Below are 11084 nucleotides of genomic sequence, written 5' to 3'. Positions count from 1 at the left end.
GAACAGGGGAGGAGGCAGGGAGACGGGCACTAGGGTAAAAGGGAAGGGAGGGTTTATTGTAAATGAGAGGCCTGCACATCCTTGCACGTCAATGGCAAAAAAAAAAAAACTGCTAAAGGTGGGGAAAAAAAGAAAACACTGATAGGAACATAAAACTTTAAAACCTTAAAATCAGATTCTTGAAGTTATGCACAGATAAAAGGTATATTGAATTTTCTATCAAAGACTAGTTAGAACTGCCAACTTCCGTTGATCAAATCAACCACAACAACTGTAAACAAAGCCTTAGTTCAAAATACAGGCAATAATGATCTAAAAGCCTGTGATGAAATCGACTTTCTGTTCAATAGTGCTGAAAAGAATATTGAAAAGAAACTGAGAAAACCGGTAAATGAGTTACCAAGAGTCAGTAATTCATCACCAGGTTTTAAAACTAAAAGATAATCTATTCACTGAACCTGCCACCAACCATATATGGTCAGCTGCACGGCTTCCTGTAGGTGAAACATAAAACAAAACAATGTCATGGCAACTGTTGGGACGGCTGGAGGCCACCAGTTGCTGTTAGGAATTGCTGATGATCTGCAACCCCACGGTCACAACTGCTCGGTGTTTTCTTTACATGTTTCTGACACCACAACGAGCACAGCAAGGCAGCCTTTGTACCCTGCCCCCTACTGCATACCCGGGGATGGGCAAGATATTTTTGGGGTTGGTCCTGATCCATACAAGTGCAAAAAAAGTTTACAATTTTTTTTAGGTAAGCTGTAAAACTGTGCTCTCAAAACTCTCATTCAAGCTGCGACCCAAACATTAGAGAATGCTTAAAATAAATGGCGTCTTTTGACTCTTTACACACAAACTGCTGCTGTGTGATTACACACTAAGCACATGAATGGACAGAATAAAATAAGTCTACATGCCACAAAAAAATGTAACCTGTATAGACACGTTTCAATCCATAAACAATGAACTAGCAGCTAGATTCTATTTCTGTCACATGGTTTACATAAACAACAACATCCTCCTCCCCCAAATTAAGTCCCTTAAGGGGGATTTTTTTTTGTTAACACAAACATCTTTTGGTGTTCCAACCCCAAATCCTAGTTTAGATGACGGGACATGGTGGTGGGGAAAAAAAAAGTCTCATGTTTGTCTGGGAATCATCACAGACAAACTATAACACATCATTTCTTCTGCAAATGACCAGGTACTGCAGCCAAGAAGAACAATGTCTTTCAAATGCGATCCATTACTTTCCATCTTTTGCTCAAGTTGTCATGTTTGACCGTGTCTTGCTGAGGCATGAAGGCAAAACTCTACTTTGCTGAAATGATATATGGGATGACTTATAAGTTTCCTGCTCAGGACTAACTGGAGTAAAAATACAATGCAAAGTGCTAATCGTTAAGGACTGACTGAAAAGTCTGAGATTTAAGAGATTCAGGTTTCCGGAGTGTGCTATAAAGGGTTCACGATCCCTTACGTGCAAAAGTCTGAATTCCCCCACTTGATTTTTCAAAAGCTGCAGTGAATTACTGTAGTATTATAAACTAGTATGACAAACACACAGCCTGCCTGTTTATGCTCATGAAAACTATGGCCGTTTGCATCTGGCTTTGTAGAGAATTTACTACTCAAAAAACATAAAGTCTCCAAATAACCTCTGCCACCTTCAAAACACCAGATCAAAGCTCGATTTCAGTCCAGGCTGACTGTTTATTCCACTGAAATTGCACATCTTTACCCAGATGTCAAGTGCTGCATTTCGCTGGTGTAATACAGGGGAGTGAAGCTACGAGAAGTGCAGCAGTGATGAAGCACTCCCACAGCTGAGTTGTCAAATGTTAAAAATGGGATCGTCAGACCACAGGAGCTCCACCCTGGGAGTATGTGCTTGGAAGTTGGTTGAAGCCAATGACTTAAGAGTGCACTGGGGGAGGCCAGATGTAATCAGGCCTCTAAGTTGAGGGTGACCACCTCCACTCTCGTTGACTGGAGATGCCTGGCTGCCTCTCTATCAGCAGGACATCATCAAGAGAGATTATTGGGGCAACCTTTGTGACCCTATTGTGGCTTTAAGTTTCCCTTTGAAGGGTGGTTTGTATTAATGAGGAAACTAGTTCATGAAGTACCAGGACTGAATGTTCCTCGGTTTTTCCACTGTTTATTTTTTAAGAGTAATTTCAAGATTGAATGTAATTTTAGGGATTGTCGTAATTAAAGATTAATAGGTGGGTTGTTGTTTTTTTAAGCAAAACTTGCCTGACAAAGTACTCCGCATAAGCACTTCTCTTAATCATTTACCAAGTAACATTGCAAACTTATTAATAGGTGCATACTTTTAGTCAAATAATATATCAATATTAAAATAAGGTTATCCGAGTATTTCGAAATCTCTAAATCCCACCTGAGAGGTCCACCTCTCAGAGACTACTTCTCTGTGGAGATGCCCTTAGTGACAGTGGAGGCATTGATGTCTGAAACAGAGGTGTTACATCAAACCTTCGGTAAACATTAGTCTGACTTTCTCACAGTCCAGTTTGTGTACTGAGCTGACAGGCCAAAGTTGAACAGGAAGGTTCTTGTCTGTGTGTGGTCAATAAACCAAAAGTTTGTCAAACACAAAGTTGCTCCAAATGAGGGCTTTGCACAAGCTTACAGCCCAGTCTTCCCAGCACCATTTGTGACTGACCAAGTGGTCTTAGTTTACAACGTCTTAGAATGAAAACCAATTTGCATATTTATCACTTTAAACTCATCGCAAAACAATTATATATACCATTTATTTCATTTACTATAAGATCAGTGTTAGCCAAGCTATAAAGGTAAAACTTGTTAGTGAATTTAAAAATGAATTGATATTGTTTTTATTTAATTTATTACATCACTACAGTATTAATGACTAGATGAAAAACTGTCAAGTAGTTAAAGTCTGACTATGGTTTAAAAGACAACATAACACTGCAATTGCAGCTTTATTTGCTCAATTCATGGCGACAGTTAGAGAGCCTAAAGCTTGACTAGGCCATTTTTGTTTTAAATGCAGTAAATATTACCATGTTATCTGCTGGAATTGATTTATCAATATAATCTTATAGTTTAAAATCAGCATAACGGAGTTATTATAATGTACTACAGCAAGAGCATAAGGCCTAAATAAACATCTTTCCTGTGCAAACAGGCAATCTCTGACTTGTATTTAGAGCAACAGATGTTCAGGAAATCACAGACAGAGTATAGTAAAAGCTGATTATTAGCCGATTTACCCGGGACTCTGCAGCAGTGTAAGTCTGAGAAAATAATTTGTTTTTTAAAAACATAACACTAAAGAAAGGATTTATTAAAGTTCTTCACAGTGGATAATCATCTCCTTGCATATCTAATCATGAATCATCTTTAGCCACTGCAGAGTTAAACCTTAAGAGAGACACATAGTCTGCTCTTTTCATGTGAAACCAAGCTCATCAAAACATTTAAAAAAACCCAGTCGAGAAAAGACAAAAGTGTCCATCAACACGTAGATCTACCTGCCCCTCAGGGCAGATAATAGCCTCCCCCCCTCCAAAGCTTTACTCTGCTTTGAGCTGACTTCCCACGAACCGAAAGCTCTTTCAAAGCTGCATTTAATAAGCGCCCGGAAACAGTGATTACCCCTCCTAGTTCACCGGTGTGTCTAAATTAGAAACCTTCATTAGTTTATGACCCACCCCTGGAGACCATCCCTGCCCCCGTCCCACCAACAACCAAGGTGACCCAACCTCTGTGCCCTGGCTGTCATAAATCAAAGGCCGCAGCAAACTGCTGTGAAAAAGACGAAAGGTCAACAGACTTTGTTGACGTTCTCCAAGTATTTGTTTTTATGTAACAGCCAAAACAACAAAAAAAGACGGCATCCTATTTGACTCTGATTACCATTAGGGCTGCGACTATTGAACACCACCAACAGTTATAACAAAATGTCTCACTTTTTAAAATTTAAATTTAAAAAGTGCATCACGTTTATCAAATGATATTTATATCGCTTCAACACCATTTGCTACTCTAAAGGAGAAAAAAAAAAGTGCTAAATCTGTCACTTATCATCACTGGTTAGTATTTACACCAAAATTAAACTACATTTAAAAAAAATATCAGAACTTCAGGTGTGAAGAAGGTTAAAGTCTTAACAAAGCCACCACTCTCTCACCCCCATCTTTAAACTTCATGTCAGCCATTTGTCTATTTCGGGAAGGCTCACATGAGTCTCAACAGGCCCGTCGTCTGAATAAAGATCACTGTTTCGCTGCTGGGACAAAGGGGGAGGGCACAGTTTCTTTTGGCCCCCTCTTCTAGTGATCTCCACATGGCTGCCATTTAACTTCATTGACACAGAGAGGCACCATCACAGAGTCACAGCTCCATTCATACCAAAACAGAGCATGACTCCTGAAGGAGTGAGGCATCGAAATCTAGAGACTCACTGACTCAGAAGCCAGTTATTGTTACGCATAATCCTGCAGTACACTAATAAACAAATAGTATCTTGAAAAAAAAAAAACTTCAACCCTGGGTTCATTTATCTCTAAGGACAACAGCAAGCAACCAGAGTGAAATGTGAACCCCCAACTCTCTGCTTTCCTAGCTGGTGACCAACTCCCCACCCCCACTAGTCCATAGCTAGCGCGCACACACACACACACACACACATGCGCACACTCTTGCTCTGCTTCACTCTCTCTGCAACACATCTTGGTCAGACAGCCCCTGTTTATAAATAGGGGAGTGTCTTTTCCAGCAGCTCTGGCAAGCCTGCTTTTATTCCAGATCAAATATCTGCTCTTTGATCTGTGTGGAAGATGTCTCCTCGCGTTTTCCGTACTCAAACACAAACACAGTGTACTATACTCACTCTGGTTGTATAACATGCCAGTTGGAAAAACAGTTAAGTCTCTGCAAAGAAATGTGTTTCACATCCCGTTAACATCAAACTCTATGTGAGTTGAAAGGAAGAGGCCCTCAGGTATACGCTATATAAACAGGTATATATTATATCATCTATGAATAATTGGATAGTTTAGCATTTAAAAAAAAAAAAATTACCGACCAGTGAGATCAAATGACTGTTTTTATACACAGAAAGACTCTCGGTTAACACACCTGACTTGTGAACTTATGGCTTTTATACTGCCAATTTTATACACGTTATATTTTATTCTGCCTTTATCAGTATTTTAGGATAAAATACTCTAAAGAGCCACAAAGATCTCGAGTCTTTCAGAGTACTGTTTTGATTCCTCTATTCCCTGTCCATTATTTTTTTGGCCTCCACAAAATGGGCCAGATGTTCTCCAGATGTGCAACCTTAAAACATGTGGTAATGAAAGCTCTCTTTTTTTTTTGGGATCCAAGTAAGTTTGAAGCTATCATGTTTGTCCAGACTCTGCGTCAGAGAGTAACATTTCCTAGAACTGACAACATTTTGCCTTTGAGTAAAGATTGAGGACTTTGAGTGTCAAGCCTTTTTTTAAACAAGAGCTGCTGAAGAGTTCATAAACTTTAGAAGGCTTCACAATGAGCAGATTACATTAACATAAATTGTTGACAAGCACGCCACTTTTATGAATAATTCAACCCATCTTTGCCCAGAGCTACAGACAGTGGAAATAAAAAGGGTAACAAATGCACAAAAAAGTATTAAAGAACCAAAGCCCTCAAAACCCGAGAAGTAATCGATACATCCTGTGACAAGCCTAAAGGTCTCTACAGTACCTGCAAACAAGAAATCTACATTACTATGGATGATTAATGCGAAGAAGATCTACTGAGTAGCAGAGGAGCTTTGCAGAACTGTTCTTTGCTGTCTGGGGTAGCTACAGTGCTCCATTGTCTCTACTGAAACCTGAGACCAAGAAAAGGAGCACTAGATACAGCAATCATTGCTCAAAAGACTTCTCTTGTTTGCTGAGCCCACCAAATTTAATAACCTACAATTTAACTATTGCAATTGTCTCTTTCTGGACACAGTGGCAACTATTGTGTAACAGATTTGAAAATCATTGTCAGCATAATGTATGCTGAATAGAGATGTAGTATTGAGAGCTGGGCCCTGTACTACGAAGCGAGTTCAGCATACCCAGGGTATCCTTCGTTATCCAGATTTACTCACCCTAACACTGGCGTTCGGATAAGTGGTCACACTAAGCTGGTTATTAACTCACTAAGTTAGCCCAGGACTTCCCAATCAAGGTACACGTGAGTTCACATGAAAGAGGTGGTGCTGGTAATGTCTGATCACATTGATTAGTGTACTAGTAGCTGATTTTACAAAGAAAGAGTAAACTTTAAAATGAGAAAAATATGAAGAGGTGTAAGTATTTATAAATGATGTAAGTATTTGTATCCACTTTAGTTAGAAAGCTATTATTAAAGTGTAGCCACTTGTCTGAGTTAACAGATAAAAATATCCCATTAAGATATTGGAGAATCTGATGAGCTGTTATCAACTATTCCCATCAAATTTGCATAAGACAGTTATAGTTTTCATTCTCTCAGCTACAATCTGTGTCTTTTAAGGATTTAAGAGTAAGTTTAAATACAACAACAGAATTCAAATATAGGCTTAGTCTATGTACAAATTTGAAATGAGGTTAGAAAGTGCAGTATAGGTGTCCTGTTTTAGGATCGTATATTACTGACTAACACTTATCAAAGAGTAAAATTGTTGCTGACAAATATGGGAATGAATCAAGATTTGTCACTGATGCTCATCAGCTAACACAAAGACTTTAGACACTACTGAAAAACTAGAGCCACCTACTCTACCCACAGAGGGATTGTTCAGGCAGGGTGATGCCAGTTTCTGAAGAACTGTCTGGTCAGTAGGTGGTGATTTCATACCTGCTGATCTCTAATCAGGAACCTAACCTGTTCCGGAGCAGGTTAGGGTTAAGGGTTAAACTTCAGAGCTAATCCAGAAGTTACCCAGATAAGATTAAATCCTGCTTTGTAGTACAGAGGTCTCTATAGAGACCTGTCACAAGACCAATTCTTTGGTAACTTTCATTGTCACAACAAAAAAAAAAAAAGTTTGAACCAGTGATTGTACTGCTTTATAAGCAGGCATATACATATTGTAAATATCAGTAAGATCATTCCAACAATATGTATGTATAAAATTGCAATCAAAGATTTTAAACACATTTTTTAGAACTTGCACAAATATAAAATGTTCTCATAAAATTAGACAAAATTTTCCATTTTGGGGATTTTCTGACATCTGATGTAATAATGTTAAATAAATGGTAAATGGCCTGTATTCGCTTTACTTAGCCCCTATGGACCCCAAAGCACTTTAGACTACATTCAGTCATCCACCCATTCACACACTGGTGATGGCAAGCTACATTGTAGCCACAGCAGCCCCGGGGCGCACTGACAGAGGCGAGACACTGGCGCCACCGGGCCCTCTGACCACCACCAGTAGGCAACGAGTGAAATGTCTTGCCCAAGGACACAACGACCGAGACTGTCTGAGTCAGGGCTCGAACCGGCAACCTTCCGATTACAAGACGAACTGCCAACTCTTGAGCCACGATCACCCTTAAGTATAAGTATAAAATAAGTATAAAAAGTTAAGATAGATGAATATCACCGATTTTTCAAAACATTTCAGGTTGCAAGCATTCAGAGACTTTTACAAACTGTATGATGCACTTCATGGCAGCATACATACTTGAGGAAGTATCTCTGGCCAGAGGCAGTCTTGGCCATCTCCCACCCATCTGGTAGGGGCAAGTCATCAGGAATCTCATAAGAAGACTGACGAAGATGTTGAGGAGAGGCCCCTGTTGAGCCCATGCCAGACAGTGAGCCACCAGAAACAGCGCCTAACTGCAAGGAAGCAGGGGATGAGTGTGCACGGACATGGTGAGGGATGAGGACTCCGCCACTCCCAGCATCGGTGCTGGCCTGTGTTGGGGTTGAGAGACAACACAGTTAGTTTTCTTTGGGGAGTTTGAGTGAAAACCCTCACTTAAAAACATCAATTATCATGTAATAATTAAAAAAGGCCATATGCAAATGTAAAGACAAATCAAACATTTATGAAAGAATAAAAAAAACATGAGGCTTTGTTTGTTTCAAATACAAGTGCAATAATGGATTGAGGATGAAAAACAGAACACAGTCTTAATTTATTGACAGTGTGTACTAGTCTACATAATTTCTACCCATTTAATATTTGAGTCACTCCTTATAATTTGTAATCACTTTAAAGTGTATATAAATTCTATTCATGTGCATGTGAAGGCATGTTTTTGACTTATTCGGGTGTGGGAGGTATCCAGGGCTTGCCACCAACACGCATGCGCACTAATTACAAAAAGTCCTCAGAATTATGGGGAGCGACCGGGAACTTGGAAGAGCTGAAAATGGAAGAAGGGATCGGGGAGGGGCTGTGGGTGAATATAGGATAATTTAACCATCATATGATTTCCTGTCAGCAAATCAAGTTGTTTACATAAAAAAGTCGGATTGGAAATTTAAGATGATACGAACATGACGGTTATCCGTCTGCAAATAGCTATACATGAATTATTAACCAAACCATCCCTTATTATTTTTACATTGTCACTCATCTAATCACAATTTATTCTAAGCTAAGCAATATTCATCGGTTTTCTTGGTTACTTACGGCCAAAGACTGTAAGAGAACGTTTCCGCCGTTTAATAAAGCCCTCACGGCCTTTACTGTTTTAATGTTTGGTTTTTTTCTCTTTTGTTTTGTTTTTTTGCTGTGAAATGTGTTAAATGGAAATTAAATGCAGTTTGAGGGGGGAAAACAACCCATCAATGGAAATGCACACTCATTTAAGCAGGTCAATACAAGTCCGCCTGAATAAAGTTATTATATCTTAAAGACTTAAAAAAATAATAAGTGTGTTCAAAGATGACTGACCAATAAAACAATAACGCTGAAGGCTAAAAATGGCACCAGAGAAGGATGAAGTAACTATTAACTAAGTGCCAGTCACGTAGCTCCTGAAGGCCGAAACTCGACAAGATGGGCCCTGCTTTTTAGTTGTGATTTCTGAGTACGGGCACAGTAAAAACCAGGGCGGGCTTACTTGTCTGGAATGAGACTTTGGTTCTGGGGGTTTGAAGAAGGAGTCTGGAAGTTTCCTCATCCTCATGGGCACAGAGTGGGGCACGGTATTGACTTTCGGGTTCATCACAGCGTTAAAAAGCGCCTCTAGGTCAGTCTCAGAGTCGCCCCGTACATGGACGATTTGGTGTCCGGCAGGAGGGTTGTGCTGGCTCGGATCCATTGTCCCAAAACAGTCTTCGAACTTTATGTCCCAAAAAAGTTAGGCTTCGGAAGTTAAAAAATAAACGTGAGCCAATCCCAAACTTTTTTTCCACGCCGGGAGAAATCTGAAAATCTCGACGACACTCAGTAAAAGTTATTCGGAGTCATTCTAAACTTTACAAGTCGAGCACTTGATATTCTTCCAAAGTGTGTTAGCTGTCGAAATCTGCAATGAAAGACAGCCTTTTCCTGTTTTTTCCTGCTGGCATACTTGTTAACGTAACAAAGCGCATAAACTCCACATTGGAATTTATGCTCTCGTCCCCCCAAAAAACGCAGATGCAGCCACAAAAGACGAAAAAACACCACAAACGGTTGAGTGAAAGAGTCCAACTTTTTCTGAGTGTCGGGCCAAGTCCAAGCTGTGGTTGATATTCTTTTAAGCAAGGCTCATAGTGAGCGGTACAAATCTCCGCAGCTCACTTTCTAGAAAAAAAAAAAAGTTTAGCCCCAGTCGGATCTAAACTTTGGAGAGGACATCAAACTTTATGACGCCAGTGACGTAATCACCAATAGGGCGGGACTTACGGCTCCGATTGGGACAAGAGCGTTTAAAGGTAGACTGGAAAAGCCAAGCCCTTTATTAGCGGGCACCTTCCCCAATTAAACATAGTGTGAAATTAAAAGTAAAAGATTATGTACCAAAAGATACATTTTTGATAAGACATGTCACAACTTTTTAACGTTAACATCTACTTATTTCGACAGCAAATGGAATTGTAATATCCTTTACAGTTTATGTAATCTTCGACCGGACAATCTGGGCAAGACCTTATGAGTTATGGTCTCCATTTATGGCCCATTTGCTAGCCCAAATCTGGATGCCTTGTAGAAAAAAACACTACTACATAGGAAGTTTCATTAAACTAACTTGCAGATGCACTGAAAATATATACACACAGATGAACACAGGGTAACCAAATTAAACTCAAATTTGATGCTATAAAGTGACATTTTCTTGTACAAGTTTGTACATGTTTTTTTTTTAAGTTACCAAAGTTTTTCTAGTGTAAAAACAAGAAAATAAAGGACCAAAAAGAAAACGAAAATGAAATTTATATTGAACTAAAGCTCATAAAAACTTACAATAAAGTGCATTTGCAAACGGAAAATCTGACTAAAGTAACACTGGCAGATCACATTTTTCTTTGCAGGATTTATTTATAACATTATGACAAAATATAGATAAACACTTTCCCAAGAATCTGAGCAAAGATAAGAAAAAAAAACTATCATCACTATGTGTAATAGTACAGTTTTGTCTCTCTCTCACTCTCTTTTTTTGTTACAGTGCTCATGAAAAGTAGACCCATGCAGTTCCCACAATTGTTATGCTAATGCAGCCCCTCTCCCATTGAGAAATCATTTTGTCAAGATCCACCCTCTTTGGATATAGAGGCTCTGTTTCAGCTTTTCCCATACATCCATGAATGCATCATTATGAAGATCTATTAAATATCCACAGACACTGTAAACCTCCTTAACAGACTGAGAGTCACACTCAACCCACATGCTTTTGGACAGATAATACTTTTTAACAATGCTGCACCTTCAAAATCTTAGAAACATTTAACATCGCTGTAATCCACCATACTGGTAGGAATTCATGTTTGTCCGGCTAAACTTGGATGTGTCTAATAAATGATTAGTAAAATGCTGACAGTGAGAGAACTTTTAATATTTGTGAAATACTTGATTATTGTTTTAAAAGTTGCTCTAATTTGATGAATGAAGG

At 39.1% G+C, this 11084-nt stretch overlaps 1 protein-coding gene across 1 annotated transcript in view; it reads right to left on the bottom strand.

Annotated features, from left to right (window-relative positions):
- yap1 (Yes1 associated transcriptional regulator) overlaps positions 1–9785 on the bottom strand; it is a 22420-nt gene extending 12635 nt beyond the window's left edge. Inside the window, exons 1-2 of the mRNA XM_005735942.1 lie at positions 9108–9785; positions 7715–7950 (exon numbers count right to left, since the gene is read on the bottom strand). Of these exons, the coding sequence (XP_005735999.1) occupies positions 7715–7950; positions 9108–9308 (437 nt within the window). The 5' untranslated portion in view covers positions 9309–9785. The remainder of the gene's footprint in view (positions 1–7714; positions 7951–9107) is intronic.
- Positions 9786–11084: the final 1299 nt, after the last annotated feature.

This window comes from Pundamilia nyererei, unplaced genomic scaffold (genome assembly GCF_000239375.1).
Source record: "Pundamilia nyererei isolate P.nyererei 1_Seehausen unplaced genomic scaffold, PunNye1.0 scaffold00066, whole genome shotgun sequence".
Lineage (NCBI taxonomy): Eukaryota > Metazoa > Chordata > Actinopteri > Cichliformes > Cichlidae > Pundamilia > Pundamilia nyererei.
The sequence above is the reverse complement of the archived record's forward strand: the minus strand, read 5'-3'. Positions and strand labels throughout refer to the sequence as shown.